Raw genomic sequence first — 20,107 nt, 5'->3', positions numbered from 1 at the left:
ACTCAATCTACGAGGCTTTTCACCTTTGAGGTGATAACAAGGAATTGTGTAACTAGTATTGACAGATTCCACTTTTCCTCCATGCAAAACGTAATCCTAAACCAAAGAACCCTTTGCGTGTGAGCCAGTCAAGCTCCATTGTTGTTAACACACATTTATTTTTTCATGCTGAAGCGTCTGTGAATGAGTACAGCTACACGTTTGTAAGGTGCTTCGTGGCTCAGTGGTTCTGCATGACCAGACTGTGTCTGTCAGGTCAGTGTAACTCTGCTGTGATTTCTCTGAGGAGAAATGTGCCAGCGTGCTCATGGTGTTCGGAAGCCCCTGCAGCCTGAGCACGCTCCTGTGCCACTGCCTGGGCAGAGCCTGCATTAAGCTTGTGGATCCTGTGCTGTGCCTGGGTCTCGCCACTCTGGACACAACTACGACCTGGATGTGATTCAAAGACCTCTTTTACATTTGAGCACAGGGAGCTTACTGCGTGGTCACCAGCACGGTAAGGTGAAGGATGGATACCTCACCTGGACAGCTACTGTGATACACCACCAGAGAGCTGGCACTAAGGGGGGGTTTGAACAAGGTAAGTGGTGCTTCCCTTCCCACTCCAAGGCCTATTTCACAGCAGTGTCCCTGCCCCTACATCGCTAAGTTACCGTTAAAAAAAAAGTGAATTGGTTTGTGATCCTGGTTACATTTGCAGAGCAGGAAACTATTCTGGAATTTGCTCTCTTGTAGGAGCACCCATCTGGGCAATGTTCAATCTGTAAGCACGTGGGTGGGAGCAGTTGTTACCTCCCTGCTTTCTTCTTACAGTTTGAGAAGTCATTTTCATGGTTTTTGAATTGTCAAACTTCTAAAAAAAAAAATGTAGCAGGGCTTTAACATTTTAATAGTTAAAATAGCCCTAATGATGTAAAACTAGCTCTTCCCCATTCCCGTTTGCAGACCCCCTTAAAGTTAGTCCCTATGATCTAAACAGTCTGAGGACTTTGTTACAAACTCCAAGATTTAAACATGTAACTGCATTACTCTGGTAGGAGGCAAATCGTAAAGCAAACTTGTCCAAACTATCACTCAAGAAACTCTCCATGGGTCCAACCTTCTCCTGCAACTCCCTTGACAAAGTCTGTTAATGATGATGCTAAGGCTGTTCCAAAACTGACATGTCCCAGCTGATAAATATTTCTTGCTAGCAATACACTGATCTTCATCCTTAAGCATTAAAACCACAGGGTGGACAGATCAGATGACCATTTACTCTGGGTTCCACTAGCAACAACGTAAGCTTAAGGGAAGGCAGGAAAAAAGAGGAAACTTACAATGCCAATATTCTTCTGAACATATCCGTTAAGAAGCAGTAGCATCTCTACCCTCCGTAGCATTCAGTGGATTGTTTTGCCATGAATTCGCCACGGGACCTTTAAAACCGACGTAAAATCTTGGAAGTTATGGCTTCCTGGAGCAAGGATTTGCACAGCTTAATGTTCTAAGTGCTTCCTTTTAAATCTGCCATCACTGTCAAGTTATTTACTTGACACCACTTAATTCTTGCTATTTAGCCTTGGCCAGTATTAAATCTCAGTGATCAAAACAAACTGATTTGAAAACAGTTTTCCATCTCGATTTTGGTGAACTTTGCACATGCTTTCCAGCTGTATTTCAGTGATGGCAGTAAGTGGTATTCAATTAAATTGTGTGCGGGAGAGGGAATAATGTCTTCCAATACAGTAAAAATGCACTTATGGATACTGTTTCTTTGAGTATCATATAACAGAAAGTATTTGCAGTGATATGGGTAAAGTAGTTAGGTCTCAGCACCCCGTCCTTCTGCTCCCTGACTGCATATTCTGTAATTTTCTAGCACAGGGAGGTGCAAAGCTAACTTTATACAGTCATATACACTGGTTTAAAAAAATCTTTAAGCTCTAACAGCTTTTTCTACAGCAGAGTGACCACTGTGATGGGCTATTTTATTTTTTTGATGATATACAGTGCACTCAGTGACTCTCAACACCACGCCTAGGATTTTAGATATCCCGTTGTCATAAAGTTGTGAATGAGGTTCAGCGCAACCAGAAGCTGTTGTTAGCCTTGATGTTAAGAAAAAAAGACTTTTTTTTTCCTTAAATTTCTGCAGTATTTGTTGTATGTATCTGTAAAGCATGATCAAAGCTCCTTGTGAGTCTCTCCTGAATGAACTTAAAAAAAAGTGCTTTACAGCTTTATGCTATAAAGAAGGTGTTTTGAGCTGTGATGGGTGCCTAGGGATCTCCATTTTCCCCTATCTGACACCCACTATGCTGGAGACTGCTCTTTGCTGGCAAAACTGCTTAGCAATCTTCCAGGGCCTCTCTAGACACAATCCCTGGCTCACAGGCTATTTCTGTGGTTCCTTGAGACACAGGGAAGATAAAAAAAAAAAAAGGAAAGGAAAAAAAATCAGCAACAGATCAGTAGGAAGGAATATTAGACTCGTGGAAAAAATTAGGTTGGAGAAGGTACCTGGAGGTCAGGTAGTCCAGCCTCCTACTCCAAGCAGGGCTAACTTCCAAGTTAAAACAGGTTGCTCAGGAGCTTGTCCAGCTGAGTGCTGAAAGTCTGCATGGATGGATATTCTGCACCCTCCCTTGAATAACCTGTTCCTGGCAAAGAATTTCGTTTTTCCAGAAGAGTAAGTAATTGGCACTTCTGTGCTAAAACTTAGGACTGTTGCAATGTGCATGTCTGCTGGTGATAAAGTATTTCACAATATCAGGAAAAATCTTTGTGTTATTTTGTATTGTCTTGGCAATAAGCAGTCACATGGACTTAAACTGAACTGAGGGGTCAGATAAAAAAAAAATAAATCCATCTGTAATGACTATCAGAGGATGGGAGTGGGGTTTTTGGCATCAGGATACAGATACTGACTGGCATAGTGGTTAAGGTTGAACAACGTAATACACAGAGCAACTGTTGTGAGATTAACTTGGCATTTACTACACTTGTTTCTTAGGCCAATGAAGTTCTCACAAGTGTCCTTGTTCAATACCTGCATCGCTGACAGGGAATTATGAGTGCCACACCACGCATGAAATCTGTACAGGACTTTAATTTAAGCAGGACAGTGAATCTGGGAGTAATGCAGGAAGACTGTGAAGTTAGTAACAGGGACAAGAGTAACAGTTGATTTTTGTCATGAAGCAAAGGTGATTCTGAGAGAGAATGGGAGAAATGGCTGTTCGTAGAGATTTGAGCCCAGAGAGATGAGAGGGCAGGGAGGTGCCTGCAGGGCAGACCCAGTGGCATGGGGAAGGTAGCAGAAGGGGTCCCACCTCCAGGGGCTGTGGGAAGAGCTGGTACCCGCTGCCTGAGCCCAGAGACCCTTCCCTGCTCCTCTGAGGACCTCCAACAGGAAGGGAAAGAAAGCCTGCTGGATGTCCGAGAGAGGGCACTGCTGCCCTGCTTTTGGGATAAGCTGAACCTCTCGAAGACAGAGAAAAAGCCATATAAGCCCTGCCTAGTTAAATGAATCACACAGTGCATCCAGGCGGACTGCTGCATCCTGACTGTGGCTCTACCACACCGCATGGTTTATAACAGCATCTTTAGACATAATCAACTATTATGAAAAGCTGCCTTCTCTCTATCTGTATAGAGTCCACTGCAGAATTAAGATGTTCAAATAGAGGGAAGTAGGCTGCATCCTTTTGAAAAAAAGCACATCAAACAGGCAATAAAATGTCTCCTTCAGTGAGGCAGAGAGACCATGGAGAGCAATTGCTGAAACAGCAGAATCTAATGCTCGAAGTGGTACAATTTAGAAAAAAAAAAGTGGTTTTGACAATGATTGAAGTGAAAATTAACCATTTAACAATTGTGTGTAACATGCCTAGTAAAGTCATTTGTGTGGCGGCACTTTTATCTGAAGTAAACTGCATAACTGATGCAGGATTTTACATCAAGTGCCAAAGGACGGCCTTTTAGTTAGCAAAATATATGTTCATTTTAAAAAGACAGAAAATTTTAATTTCATCTTGAAAGCTGTAAGATTGCTTAAGTGGGTCAATTAATTACACAACACAGGTGCTCTGTAGAGCCAGCGAGAATTAGCTGCTTTGCATAACAAGAACTCCTATAAGAAACATAAAGAGCACAACAAAGTATGCTGAAAACAAGTTTATTTATCAAATAATAGAAAGTGAAGTATACAAAAATCAAATAGCCAGTTTTGTCTCACTCTTTCCAAAAAAAAATAATTTGAAATCTGAGACAAATACAGGGAAATAGATTTACAAAAATCTTTGTACAAATTTTAAAAAACGTATGTAACCTTGCAAGCATTAAAATATATCAAAGGAGAAACCAAACAATCTTTCAATGTACCAATAAAATCTGAAGTCTCTTTAAGTATTCTTTAAATTTCTTTCTATTTTTTTTAGTCCAAAGCATCAATCACAAAATACTAAGACCAGATCCACAACATTTAAGGCTCAAAAGCAAATGGTACATCAATATTACAACAAAACCTTCCTGAGATGTACTAACCTCATTCAGTCTAGTGTGTATCTATCTGTTCTGCACTTTCCTCAGGTATATTCCTAATCTAAAACGATCTTCCTCTCATGTTCCCAACACAATCTGGAAGACCTTAAAGCCTTCTTTGTTCCCCCTTGCCAAAATCAAGTGCGAATGTTTCATTTACAGCGAGACAAACACACATGGGGTTGAGTCTCGGTCTGTAGCTAAAGAAGATTTCTCGGTTATTATTGATGTTCTTCATTGTTCCTCAGTAAACCAGCTCAGTAAGTATTTATAGCTGCTGAGATCTCCCAGAAGAATGCTTTGGTACTCTGTGTTCAGACAGCTCATAGAAATATTTTTACTACCTGTTCCCTTTTTTTTTTAGCATCTTTGAGTTTTTCCTTGGTTCAGCCTCCTCTTTATGTGGCCTCTGTAACTTCTCTCTGAAAAAAATAAACAATAAAACAAAATTGTAGACCAAGTTTTTCAAAGGCTACAATTCTGTCTTAAACTAAATTCATTTTGATATAAGAAGAAAGGCACTTGCTATATGACTATAACTTTTGCACTCACTGGTTTCAGCTGCCTCTGTTTAGGCTGCCAGAACAAAGTTGCATAAAGATCAATGTTCCTTTGTTGCGTCCCTGTTCCCTACACACGTATCCCTCGTTGGCTGTGGGAAAGGAGTGTGTGAAAAGGGTTGATGCCATCAGGGAAAGGAGCCATCTCCTAAAGTCAGTCCCAGGCTGAGGTCACTCAGGGGATAAATGCTTTTCCCCAAAGGCCTGTGGCTCCTGAGAACCAACTGTTTGCTTTGCCTGTCAACAGGATTTTCTCTGCTCAATATATCAAGCCCCAGTGACCAGCTGGCTGGTTTGATCTGCCTGTAGTAATCAGCTGGCATCTTTCAGGTTTGTAGCCATTTCTTCTCCTCTAGTTAGCACCCCAGCATAAGCCAACTGAAACATCTATCAAGAAAATCATTGTTAGAACTGCTACCCTCATCAGCCAAAGACTGGCGCTTTCCTTTGTTCATGAAATAAAGGTGGTAGTTGAAAGCCTAAATACCACAGGCCATATTTTGGTCGCTACAAGTCAGCCTAGTTCCACTGGATTCAATTGTCTGTGCTGATTTATGCTGTCCGTGACTCAGGTTTTTAAAAATCTAATTAAAGGAAATTTGGAAACAGTATTTCTCATTTCTCTACTTCAGAAGTTATTTATAAAATACATAACAACACAGACAAGCAAACTCAGATGATTTTCGAACATTTAAAGAAGAATATGGGAAAAAAGGTCAAGTACATGTGAGAAATAAGTGTTAAGGAAGAAGATCAGCTAGTGTAGGTGTTATATTTTAGTTTTGATTGGCATACCTGCTTGTGAAGTAGATGTTTTACTGCTTTGTGTAAACAGTTTTTTTTCACAAGCCCTTTTTTATAGCCTCTACTGTACCTGCATAAACTGGACTTCAGTCCAGGAGGCTCTTGAATATTTTCACAATAATTATCTTTGTCTTCTGATTCTGGAGAGTGAATGCTCCTTCTTTCTGTTTTTTCCCCTGAATTACCAAAGATATGAGGATTATCAAATAAATAAATAAATCACAGATATTACAGCTTGTTTGGTTTTGATTAATTTAAAGCAAAATGAACCAAAACACTAATTTCTAGCACAGTAGCACTTTATACATAAAAATTATTACAAGAAGATCACTCAACTTTACATTAATCTAGAATATTGTTTTTTGACTATAAGTTCTCACAGAGTAGACTTCAACTTTCAAATTTGCTGCAGGCTGATGTAAGTGTCTGCAAGGTGCAACCACTGAAAGTGCTATCATATATTTTCTTAGCAAGTAATTGAAAATGGCCCCTTACCACTAGCAAACAGGTACAGTCACTACATCATTTTATGTGATTTGAAGCAGTACACTGAGATGTTAAAAAGTCACTGCTTTTAGTGTCCTGAGCCAAGCTTCCACATGTATCCCTAGGGTCACTGTGCATACCAGGACAAACAGCTCTGCAGGCTTGGAAAAAACTGACTGGGGAAAGAGATTCAAAATTGTCCAAGTGAGTGAGTTGCTTTTCCCTTTCAGACACTTATCTCACCTTTCAGCATCTTTCAGGTGTAATGCAAAATGTCTCCTTTTGATAATGACAGGATGATTTCATGGCTCAAAGGATGAGAGTATGTACACCCCATTCCAACTATGCATCAGGGAACACAACTGCTATTCTGACAATCTGTCCCTAAGTATCTCTTGAATAATAAAATAGTCTAATCTGTTAAATCTGCAACAAATTCATATAAATATTTCAATCTTCCAGATTCAGTAAGATTTTACTTTTGAGTATGTGTGTGGGATGGCTGATTCTTCCATTCTACCATGAGAATGAAAGCTGGGCGATTCAGTCCTGCTATCCTCCCAGAAACCTAGTGATCAAGGTGAACAGAGACCTTTTTAAAGAACATGATAAAGACATGAAAAATAATTTGAGACTGAACATGGCAAAGCCTTACCTCAATGGACGAAATGTGGTCTATTGGCTAAAAGACAGGTTTGGAGTCAGCAATGGAGACATTTACTTGTGGTTCAGCTTCAGGCAACCCAGATGACCTTGGAAGGTCACTTTACTTTTCTACACCCCAATTCCCTCATCTATTAGGGACATGGCACTGATGGAAAAAAATATCTCTCCTAAAGCTCTATCTTGTCATATTGCACTGTATGAACCAATTAAGTGGAATGATGTGTTTTTAAGACAATCCAGGATCGTACCAACCTGCTGGCTTGCTCCTTTTGGAAGGCTGCTTCTTCACAGCGACTGGAATTCGGGCCAGCGCAGCCAACTCAGTAACAAAGTCCTGCTCGGCATTCTACATGCAAGGATAAAGCAGCAGTCAGTTAACACAAAACGTTTTGATTCTGGTTATGTTATTCTACACATGGCATGACAAAAAAATGTGTATGTCATTGCGGAAGCACATGAAACAATGTGAACACACTGGGGATGTGTTTACTACTGGAAAGGGATTCACTGAGGACAACAAAATACAGTGTCCCATTAAGCACTCAGCTCAAACATGCTGAGTGCATGTGTGTGATGAAAAGTAGGAGATCTGCTGTGCAACCTGGCTGGTTGCGACTACCTGGCATTTGGTCCTGATCCTCCTTGTCGTGGCTGTGAACTCAAGCACACCGATGTACTAATAAGGAGGTTGAACAGTCTCCATCTGATTAGACAGAGATGTTCAAGTAACCAAAATGCGAGCCTGTACTCACCATAGACATGATGCAGAACTGTCAATAGATAAGATAAAGAATATAATGCCCCCACCCAAGTCCCAGGTTCTCTGTAGTATATGGTTTCAAACTGTTAACTGTCCACATGTGTTGCTGGGGTCTGAGCCATAGCTTCAGGGGTGGAAACAGTTGCGAATCTTAGCATTAATTTCAACTGGGCCAGTGAAGAGACCCTTACAATCTGTCAAACAGTAAGAGTCAAAACAACAGATGTTTTGTCATTGACTGGTTCAGATCTGTGAGTCATTTTATCGTGATTTACCCTCAGCTGATTCTCCAGCTCTGTTTCTAGGTGATGCAATCCCTGCAGCTTCTGTTTCAGAGACTCCAGACGAATCTGCTGGTGCAGTTCAAATTGACTCAGAACCTTCTTTTGCTGCAGCATCATCCTGGAAAAGGGAAATTTTAAAGTACCTTTGTTGTTCAGTTCAAGGGAGGAATACAATATTGGTGAAGGGCATTTATAAGATTTTGTAGAGAAAAAGGCAGTATCAGCCCAACCAGTCTCTGCTGGGACAAATAATTTTGCTGTAGATTTTTAATTAGCTTTACTTATTTTAATAACCTGCCTGCACCACAGAATACAAGCTCCTTTCTAAGGGTGGAGCAGTTTGGGTCATCCACGCCTGGACTTTGGGAGCTGGAGTTCAGCTCTCACTTTGAAGTTTGTTTTCAAAATCATTGTATGTTTTCTGCAATGAATCAAGTCACTTTTCCTATCTGCTTGCCAAAAAGACAAGCTGTTAGAAGATCAGGTGTGAGGATAATGGATTAAGAATTAGGCATCTCATTCAGGGCTCTTCAGTACCAAGTTGACACTGAGCCAGAAACATGATAATCTGAAACCCAGTGTTGTGAGCATTGACAACTATATTCATTGCTGGTTTTATTGTGCTTGTTAAGGATTAATATTAATATTAATACAGTAGAACCTGAATGGCTGCAACTTTGCTGAATCTGTAATTCTTCTGTTCTCTTGCCTGATCTACCTTGAAGCAAAACTGTCAATCACCCATCGCATTCCTCAGGGAAGGAGATAACACAAAACGTTTCTGACATTTACACATACTGCAGTTGCTATTGTAATGGTCAATGCTCACAGAAGGTTAGCTTTCAAAATTTGTTCTTTGAACTCACACTCATAACCTTCCATCAAGGGCAAAAGCAAATAAAAAATTCTGCTGAGTTTAACAGGAGTTAGATAATTAATAGAAATTTTGTCATTGATTTAATGCACGACTGGGATTTGACCCTAAAAGAAATCAGAATGGCAACAAGAAACTGAATTTGATTACTAATTGTTATGAGACCAGCTTAGATAAAAAAATTGTTACATTTTTACTGCTTGCATGAAGCCCAATTTAATTGTATTTTATTTTAAGGTACTAGAACAGGTTATGGGAGAAAAAATTGAGACAACAGCTAAAAGTGAATTTGTATGTCAGAATAAACGATGAACTTGATAATGAATACTTAACAGATCTTTTCTGAAGCCCTTTGTTAGATGAATCTATTTCTATACTAATTCAAACAAGGATGAAAAACAGAAAGTGGGCAATAATTTCTTTCAATTTAGAAGTAGCAGAATGTCTAAAAAAGAATGAACCTCTTTACAATGACAAAATTGCACAGGCTGTGTTATTTTGGATAATAAACCAAGAGTAAAGAAAATAAAAGGATTACAAAAATACATTATGTGCATGTCATTTTGAAAGTCCTTCAAACTTATATAATACAGCTTTTTATGACAACTTATTCCTTTGTATTGTCAGTGCTTTTTGTCTAGAGTCTAAATTTCAAAAAATAAATAATGTATTAAACATGATTTTTATTTAACATTTGTGGCAGTCAAGCCTAAATTTTGTGCAACTAATCTTGACTGTCCAAAGGCATTCAATGAAATTTTGCCATTTTGATATTATTTATGCTTCAAAAATGCTATCTTCATTATGGTATATTTACCCAACAGCAAATTAATATATATTCTTGTTTTTTAAAGCAGAAACAATGGAATGTAATGAATTGGACACCATCAGCTCCCATCCTACATTTGTATTATCTTTTTTTTTTTTTTTAATTTGGCATGTGTTTTGGCATTGCTTTTCACTCTCTCTTTTCAAACTGTCTCTATATAGTTCTCCAGTCTGTAATTAATGAGCATCAAAAAGTAATTCTCTGAGATCAAAGCGTAGACAAAATTTGGCAACAGATATTTCTTTTCCATCAGGGACAAAATATAAAATGCAAGCCCAGAACATTTATTCAGCTAGACATTTATATAGATCTGCAAAAAGTCAAAACATTTAAACTGAGTCAGTAGCACTTGTGCCTGCTCTTACCTTTGGTGGACTGTGGATGATATGTTCAGGATGCCTTTGGTCTGTTCTTCTTTCAATGTCTGTTCATTCTCTTCTTTCTTTCTAAGTCTGTTCCTTTCATTTCTTTCTGCTGAAATAATGGTTTAGTAAAATCTTCTGCTCAAAACTACAAACCTTGCTTTGAGTTCTGGCAACCTGACAATTTATGCCTTTCATCAGCACAAATTAATTCCTGTTCTAGGTAGTCCTTCCAAAGTCACTGCTCCTTAGAGATCTCAAGTACTTCTTACATCCACTTGCTCTGCCACTGTGATTTGCTGAAACATCAGACAGTAAGTTGTGCATTGTTAGCTGTGATGGTAATGTCAGGGAATTGTTATTATTCTTATCTGCTTCTCCCACTAAGTGATTGATTAACACAGAATTCAAAGGAGACATTTTATGAAAACACCTTAATGCCTTAAGCAAAAACTGAAATTTCTAAATGAAAACTGCCAAACAAAAAAACCCTCAGCTCTGAGGCCACTTAGTCCTGGGAATGCCTAACTTGACTATGCTTCCCCTTGTTTGAAGGGGAAGTAATTTTGGAAGTTCTGCTTGGTGTTTATCTGCTGAGCAGGGTCCTGAGTCTTGTCTTCGAAGTCCTGCCTGGTAGCAATCTGCCAGATACGACCCATTTCCTCACACCTACTGCTGTGGACCACTGTTTTTTTCTAAAATACAGGAGGGAGATGGATGGGTATATAACAAATTAAGGTATATAACATTTATATGGGGGGCATCCAACTTTTTCTGAATGCTGGGAGAGGATGGCAGGCACCTCTGAGGTTGACATTGTATTTGGTGAGGGGAATCACTCTCTCGTTGTGGTAAACGTGCTTGAAAAATCACATACCAGATTAGGCCCTTCTAAAAATTAAGAAACGTGTGTCCTGCCTCCTGACTGGATGGCAGGGCATAGAGGGTCTGGCTGTGCCCAGGGGCAGCACTTCAGGCTGTTAAGAATCACAGGGAGAAATTTAAGTGCTTCTGGGGGCCATACAACAGCTGAAATGAGAAAGACATGCAGTCTGCATCACAAATTAGGACTCAGGTTAAAAAAGGACATATGTGAACTAAACATCAGAGACCCTCATTAGACCCACTGCTCACTCCTCCTAATGGAAAAGCTACCAACAAAGCAGAAGGAGTTGAAGGAGCTGTTACAGAAAAACCGAGCCACTTTAGAGTATGCACATATATGTTTGCAGTATTTTTTTCACTGTACCAGTTCATCTGACCTTTCAGTTTCAGCTTGGTTTCTCTCTGGTCACCCAAATCTAAAACACGCCTGCTTTTATTATCAACATAAATTCTCTCATCTTCCCCCATGCCTGTAGGCTTACACTGCAGCAAGAAAGGATTTTATTTTTCCTCAGTTGAAAAGAAAATGTGCTCTTTTAGTAGCTGCTTACACACTTAATTTTCTTTCTCATAGTTCATGGAACATCAATGCACTGAAACAACAATATATCCACACAAACAGCAGGAGAAAGAAATGATCTAAAAGAGCAATTACCAGGCTGACTGTGGCTCTAGTGACTGGTATTCCAGGTCTCACAGGCTATTTGGGAAACCAGTAGACAGCAATACCAAAATGCCAATGAAGCAAAACATTCAAGTATGTAATGATACCGGATCAGCTCAGTTCACGTCAGAGGAGTGTTCTGGAACAAGCTTCTTTTGTAGTTCCTGCTTAAAGCAATCCACATCGAAGGGATTTTAGACTCTGCTTGTAGTCGGCTGAATCAGGGCCAAAGAAGTCTTCAGAAAGACTTTGTGAGAACTTGAGTAACTGGATGCCTTGTTGGCTGCCGATGTCTACAACATAGATCATCAAAAATCCCTGCACAGATTTTGCCTAACCCTTTTATTTCAGCTTCCAATATTAAAGGCTTCAAGGTCCACAACAACGGGCACTGCAAAACACATGGGTTCTCCTGTAACCAGTAAGCATAGCTATCTATTAACTGGGGCTCATGAATCTTTCCTACCCAAGTATGCCTTATCTCTGGACCCAAGCCTTGAGTGGATAGGCCTGTTTCTCTTCAAAAATTCTCTTTTGTGGTTAAAGAATCAAATTTATTTAAACTTGCTAACTTTCATTTTGAAAACAGTTTTTATTTATCCACTCCACGTGTCTCAAATACTTAGTCTTAGATGCTATTGCCGTTCTACTAACTCGCTATCTTCATTTAATGCCAACAGCCTTCATCCAGGGGAGGGGAGAGTGTTTACAGGAGAAATCAATAATTACAGCTTGCTTTTTTTCCTGTCCTAAAGGAACTGAACAATTAGAAATAATTCCAAGAAAAAGAGCCCGTGTTTCTGTGGGATCCAGGAGTTCATAAACCTCATCAGCAGTTTCACAACCTGTGAGAGGGTCATAGTTGACAGTTAAGAAATAATGCAGAAGTTCATACGTCATTCCAGGATAGGAATGATTAACTTTTTGCTGATCCTCCCATGAATCTTCTCTATTGCAGAGAACAATATTTCACTGAGTCAAAAAAGAGAATCTCCTTCTTAAACTTGAGGGCAGTCACCTCAGAGGAAGCAGACTGTCTGCCAATGATGCTTATGTTTTCTAACGTGGGAGCGAGGACTGAAGACACAGATCTTCCCCATTATAGGAGAAAGGTCCAACTTGTAGACTCCAGTCATATACCCTCTCACTTTCCCTATCAGTATTTAATCCATTAATTCATTTTAGTTTCATATATAAATATAGTAAGTTGAACTGTGCTCATGGTAGAGGTTGGATGTACAACCTAAGACTTGTACAACTGTTGCATTCTAAATCCTTCTGCCTTGTGTTAAGCTTTAGAGCACCAGAAAATCAGTTACTGGTGGTTGTGACGGTGGTAGTATCTCTGATCTTAGCTTGGTGAATCAGAATTCATGGTTAAACTATAATCTCTGATACTAAGTCATTATTCTATGTGTTGTTATACAAACCTTGAGTAACAACATCCTGCATCTGTGACTGCAATTCAAGAAATTATTGATGATAATAGCTCTACTACTTTTCCTTCAAAGATGGAAATGGACCTACACATTTATTTTACTTTGTTGTTTGACTTAAAATAATGTATTTCTGTTATCTTTATGAGATCTTTACAGCAAAAAGAAAATGAATTTATCTACTACAAAAAAAGTATTATTTTACAGTTAATATCATACATACCTTGTAAGGATTTCAGTTGCTGAATTTTTTTCCCTTCATAGCCTTCCGTGATTTTTCCTACCTGCTGGTAGTAGTTTTGCACCAGTCTACTGATATTATTGCTGGTCCCATATACACTTTCTACAGCAGCTTCCACCAGCCTCTCCTGCAGTAGACAGTACAAGCAATGATTCATTTTCTAAGTCAAACACTAGGTGCTTTGATCTGCCTAAAACTGAACACCAAATTTAATCTTTAATGTGCATAAAAGATTGTGAATTTTGTGCTTTAAAAAAGTTACAAACTGATATCCTGGAAAACAGGTATTTCTATTCATCCATGGAACATTTCAACATGAAAAATTACAGTAAAATCTTTCTCAGCTACATCTGGGAAGGGACCATTCTTCTGTCTGTTCTATCTCCATAGCCCATTTTGCACATCAACCCGACTGCCGGTAAAGTAAATCAATATATGTGTAGTTCTAGTACAATTTTCCTTTATACAGAAAATCCAAATATTTGCAACAACTGCATTTATTAATCTATGAATTGACTTTCATTTTTATGTATTTATCTACAAGATAATTTAATCTATTTACTATATCCATTAAGCTGTTAATATATGAATACTATTAATTAACTTCAAAATCTTTATCAATAGGTAATTCTCCATTTCTTCCTCATGTTTGTGATTTTCTGTCATCAAGAACTTTCCATTCTTTTTATGTTCTGAGGTTTGGTTTAGTAAAACCTCTTCTGACTGCTCCAGTGAGTCCCTCAAAAATACAGTAAGTTGACATTGGTGTTAAGTTTGTAAATAGACAGCAAGTTATCTTCAGTTTTAAAACAGGTTATAATGTTCTCCTGTTGATACTTCTAGATATAGGGTAATGCATATATATAAGGTTGCCATCCAATTTATTAAAGTAGTACTCAATTTGTTAAGAAAGCTGCTATTGAACAATTCCACACCTTGAAATCCTGTTCGTCATCTGATTTCTTTTTTCCAGCTTCCTGTCGGGCATGCTGTAGCAGTGTCCGCCCAATCACTTGCTCCATGTGTTGCTGAAGAAACTGAAGAGCTTCTTGCATTTCTGTGACTAACTGCTGGTGAAATTCTAAAAGGGTTTGCTGTGTTTCTTCCTCAAGCTTCTCTTCCTCTTCCAAAATGTGGGACTCCTGGTAATCAGACAAAATGATAGCAGGCACTGCCGTTTAAATGAGTTCACAAATTTAGTCAGCATCACTGTAAAAGAAAGTCCTACAGCCACTCAGAATGTTACTATTTTAATACTTAATCTCATTTCCAGCATAAGTCAGTACAGTCACTTAATTCCAGTATAATTTCTTTATATAATAATTATCAAGCGTAATGCTTAATTCCAGTATAGTTCCAGTACAGCCACTTAATATATTTGTCTTGGCACCAAAGCTATTGTCTCTGTCATGATATGTACAACAGTTATATCCTGTCCAACTAGTCATTTCCACATGATGCATTCCTGTTTTTGTGTTCTGTACTGTTGAATTGGGTCTTATTTCCATTAAAAATACAAACGATCAAGCTCAAATACCCTGACTCCAGTAAGGGATAGTTGTGGATACCTTGATAAAGAGCAGAAGAACAAGGCAAGCATGCAGTTATGTTTCTGGAACACTCTAACAGTTTTGGGGTCTACCTGAGAAAAACTTGGCATATTTGTATTTCCAGCCTTTCATGAATGTGCTTAATAGCACTTAGAGACCACTTGCACTCTGTGCACCTGGTGAGTTCTGTGGCTTAACATATTAATTTTGAACCTGCCATCTAGTAGCTTTGCTTGGTGCTCTCTTGTTCTTTTATTAGAAACAAGAAATCAGAAACAAGTGAAAAATTGTTCCCTACTTACATACTTTATGCCAGTTTTAAAACTTATGACACTTTAGAAGATGCATCTTCTTAAGGCTTTCAGTCCCCTGAGTCCTTTGGACCATCCATTTTCTATGCTTCTTTTTAAACTCACTTTCACTCCAAACTCTCTTCAGCACACAATAGGACACACCAGAATAACCTGCTCTTTCCTTCTTATGTGTATCACAGTCTTCCGCAGATTGCCTTCTATTGAGTTGCTGATGTCTCTCTTATACTAATACTCTCATTTAAGCCTAAATATAATTAAATTATTCTGGGGGATTCAACACTACCTATTTGATTCCCTCTTGGAAATAAAAAATGCAAGTAGGAAAAGAACCTGCTCTGCCCACATTCATCTGTGGAAAATAATGATGTCCCTATTAATGCTGGCTATTCTGACATGTCTTCATTTATAGCTCAGACATGTTTTTGACATTTTTTAAAGACAGATGAAATATCATTAAAATTATTCTCTCTCTTTTTTTTTTTGGTCATGTCATTCTGACCAAGGTAGGATTTCATAGTGGTATTTTCCTGAATAAAGTTTACATTTTATATGAAATAAACAGACTGGCATAATATTATCTACACTAGCCTAAAATTGGAACAAACTTAAATTAAATTTAGTTAAACCAACACAGTATGTCTTAAACTCTGTTTGAGTGTCTGCAAATTAACCTCTTCCTTAACTCCTTATACATTGGTTCTAGTTTTGGAAGTTGTTCCTAACACTTTTTGTCTTGCTGACTTTTCACAGTTCCACATCTAGGCTCTACTTGTTTGGCAGCAAGGATCTTATGTGTGTATTTTTAGGATGTCTTTGTGAGACTGGTTTTAGCTGGCCTTGGAAAGAGGCTGTAATGGAGAGAGACCAAAATAACAGTAATACCTGTGAACATTTCATTTTTCTAGGGAACACAGTGATTGAATCAATTAATGTCCCTGCGGGAACTAAGTGAGATGTAACAGTGGAAAGCACACAAATGCAGAAACAAGAGGAATGCAGTCACATGCATTTGTATTTTATTTTACTTCTTGTGAAGGTTAATGATATTTTGAGATGTTCACACTTAAGAGGAACTACTTCGATAGAAGTATCAAATATGAAGCTGGCAGCAGACAGAATTTCCTTATTCCTCTTTCAAGAAGAGAATTAGCGTTCACGTTACGCACATCAAAATTGGAAGGCATACACAATATTAATTCTCTGCTAATTGTACAGTGATGGCATGGAGCACACAGCTACGAGGTGTTGGGTGGGTTCAACCCAGATGTGCAGTAGCACTGGGTTGGGCGGGGGCTAACATTGATGCCAGCTGGGAAGGGTTCTCTGATGCTGACATCAGCAATGCTGTGTTGTTTTAGGTAAGTATCCAGTCCAAGTAAATAAATAACCTACAAAACCTAATATTAACCGGGAAGAGTAACCCTAAAAACACAGTTGCAAATAGATATGAAAGTGACCTGTGGGAATATCAAGTCTAAAAATCTGTTAAATTTTCTCCCATCCTACAGGAATCAGATTCTTTTGAAGGATGTCAGTTGAACAGATGCTGAGCATCTCATCGACAGAGGAGAAAGAAAAGAGAAAAATGAAAAATGACAACAGTATATAACTTCCTAGGTCTGTTGGAGGAAATAAATAATTTATTCTGATATTAAGAAATTTCCAAGTGCATATAATGATCCCTAGAACAGTTAGTAGGAATTTCTCGTACACTAAAACAGTAACTTGCATAGAAGTCTTTATACATGTTGCCATGATTTGTTTTAATTACTATTTTCATATAAAATTGGTAACCGAATAAGATTGCTATGATAACTTTTGCATTAAAGAAAGATAACACCTATCATAGATAGGCAATAGATAAAATATTAGGGAATTTAAAACTACAACAGGCACACTCTGGTACCTCCTATGTCAAGAGTGGGTGCATTTTTGACAGTATTTTTTGTTTGGAACTTGAACACTTTTATTTTTTGGAGCTCACCCATGGCTACTTCTAATGCCAGACATCAGAGCATATGACTATGGACAAAACCCATCGGGACACTGTACCTACCACTGCCTTCTGCAGCTGCCACTGGTCTTCATCTTGGCAGTGGGAAGAGCCCTTCTGCAGGATGTGCTGCTCTCTGAGCTCCTGAAGCAAGCTCTTCTTCCTGGACATCCTCATGCGGGCCAGAGCTGCCATTCCAATGCTTCGAAGAGTTAACCTTCTCAGTACTGAACACAGCAGGAGCCGGTGTTTTTGCAATATGTAGTTAACAGACCTGTAAAAAAAATTCATTAAAAATCAACCAGCTAAGCTGCTTGCCGATTTTGCACACCCATGCTCAGGAAGAGTCATTGCTGAAAGATGACAGCTACTATTCTCTCTGTGACATCTCACACATTCTAAGCATGCCTTACAATGTTTCTCAGGTGTAATGAATGGATAACACTGTGATAGACATATAATTCTGTCACTCTGAAGTTAAATTAAAATAAAAATAGGAAGAAAAAAGATAAATAAGCATCTGTGATTACATTTTTTTTTAAATAAGAGACTTGAAATAAGATTAAAGGAGAATATAATCAGATCTACAGGAAAGCTATTTCAAGCTGAAGAAAATGCATGTCTTGGATTAACAAGGGGGGATGAGACACTGAAGGTGATAGTGTTAGCTGGCAGTGCAGACATGGCTGGAACAAGTTTTTGGTGAATTTTCAAAAGAACACATTTTGAAGTAAATTATGGACAAAATGAACGAAATGTGCTGTGTGCACATTTGGGATGATACTCTTCAAGGCGGGTTTGTGTCTCTACTTACTGTGTGCAACGAGCTCTCTACGTACCGAATCTTGGGCAATGTTGAAGTCAGAGAACATGAAAATGGGAGGCTGAACTGAGAAGTAGATGCAAAATAAAGGAGTGCATTGGCAATAACACCGATATTCCAGATAGTCAAGTCTTTAACTGCATTGATCTTTGATAATGTGGATACTATGATGAATGAAGTCATTTGTTATCTTAATCAAAATAAGGCAGATAACACAAATTTTATTTATCTATCTATTTATTTATTTATCGAGAGGTATGTCTCTCAAAGAGACTTTAGTTGAACAAAGATGAGACAAAACTAAAAGTTTCCTTGGTGAATATAGACAGAGAATGCGAGCCAGGAGTCATTTACATGCAAAGATATGGTCAGTAGTATTGTAATAGCAGAAAGCAAAGGTAAAGGTGAATGACTGAACATTTTATATTGACAGATATCCAACTCCAGCATGAGATACAGAGTACAAAGCGAACTTCGATGTACTTTTGAGATTAGGAATAACTCACAAACATAGGAACAGATATACAGAATGTACATCACTTGACAAATCAAAGAAGACTTTACTTTTGCCTTAACAGGAATCATCATATCTGTCGGCATTTTGTTTTACTACTCAGACTAATACCTACAGAAACTGTCTCTCTGTCTGAGGATGCTCAGAATCCCTCAACACTGCTTTCTGCAATGTGATATATATGGGTTTTTATCTGTGCATGCAGCATTGCAGTTTTACTGCACTGCTTACCGATAAAACCGTACTTACTCATCACTGAGGCAGCCTAGTCTGCTCACGACACCTTGAATTATCTTCTCCTGTTTCTCAGACAGGTGCTTTTGCATCACAGCAGAGAGAGCATATTCATTTATCCATAGCTAAAAGCAGGGAAAAAAATCACAACTGTAAGATACTCTGATTTCAGTGACCATATCAATTATCTAAAGTTGGTTTTGTTTTGTTTTGTTCTGGTTAGAAACAGTAATTCCCCTCTTCCATGAAACAAATTCATGCTGAATTCAAATTATTTTCTTAGGAATATTTTTTTCTTAATGATCAAAGTCTTAATCAAAATTCACTGAAAAGAAACTCCACTGATTTGGATCAGCCCTGAGCTGTGTCTCCTACAGATTCCCTGGTTTCACCAACAGAGAACCAATGGAACAATGTGGCACAAAATACTGCACCGACTCTTATCAGCAGGTTGCAGTGGTCTTTCTGTTTCATTTTTTTCACTAGTAGAGATGTAGTTTTTACTTTCACCTAATAAAATAAAGGTATCTTTCATTACACTTTGTATATAGTACACAGTGCTAATAGTTAGAAATGGAGATGTTGTGATTAGGTTTAGGACTGTGAGTTTACAGCTCCTTCAAGGTGATATTTAGATCAAAGAATTTAATCTTGAAATGTTTTGATGGACTCACCATTAGACTGTAAACTTTTGGAGATACAGACTTAGATTTTGTTTAGTGTATTGCCAGCATTTAATGAATAATAGGCCATAAGATGAAATGACTGTAAGGCTCAAACTCCATTACTGTGAGATGAAGAGTATATATCAGGCTACATTGGCAGCTGGGTAAAAGCAGGTTGCTTGCAGACATATGCAGAGTCCTAAATTAAATATAACACTCCAGCTCTCTGACAGCTTTACTTCATGTTCCATCTTCATCCAGAACATGAGGGAGTAAATTTTCTGTTATTGTAGACAGCAAGATTTCACTAGATCAATATGTCCAGCAAAGAATTAGATGCATAAGTGCAGCCTCTCTTAGTGCAAGGTATTAGGAGTGGTCCTGGGCCTTCATATTGGATTTGATGGTCTTTTCCCTGGGAAGCAGTGATCTGTGCAGGAGAGGCTTTATATGTGAACACAGAATTAACTCCCCAGGGAAGTGCAGAACATCAGAAAGCACTTCATCTTTGGCTTTAAAAGAAAAATGCATCTCTTTCTCGGACAGTGCATTCTCTGCAGCATACACAGCAGCACATATTGTTATTCCCTCTCCATTAAGAAAACCTTACCAAAGCACGTTCTCCCACGCGGGGTGCCT

General features: G+C 38.4%; 1 protein-coding gene across 1 annotated transcript in view; it reads right to left on the bottom strand.

Moving 5' to 3' along the window:
• Positions 1-4,145: 4,145 nt before the first annotated feature.
• EVC (EvC ciliary complex subunit 1) overlaps positions 4,146-20,107 on the bottom strand; it is a 54,533-nt gene continuing 38,571 nt past the window's right edge. The window contains 10 exon segments of the mRNA XM_080588972.1: positions 4,146-4,897; positions 4,900-4,946; positions 5,959-6,064; positions 7,293-7,386; positions 8,076-8,202; positions 10,153-10,261; positions 13,358-13,502; positions 14,311-14,517; positions 17,296-17,506; positions 18,819-18,928. Of these exon segments, the coding sequence (XP_080445098.1) occupies positions 4,848-4,897; positions 4,900-4,946; positions 5,959-6,064; positions 7,293-7,386; positions 8,076-8,202; positions 10,153-10,261; positions 13,358-13,502; positions 14,311-14,517; positions 17,296-17,506; positions 18,819-18,928 (1,206 nt within the window). The 3' untranslated portion in view covers positions 4,146-4,847.

The sequence above is a fragment of the Anser brachyrhynchus genome (assembly GCF_964034855.1).
Source record: "Anser brachyrhynchus genome assembly, chromosome: 4".
NCBI lineage: Eukaryota > Metazoa > Chordata > Aves > Anseriformes > Anatidae > Anser > Anser brachyrhynchus.
This window is presented reverse-complemented; position numbering and strand designations above follow the sequence as displayed.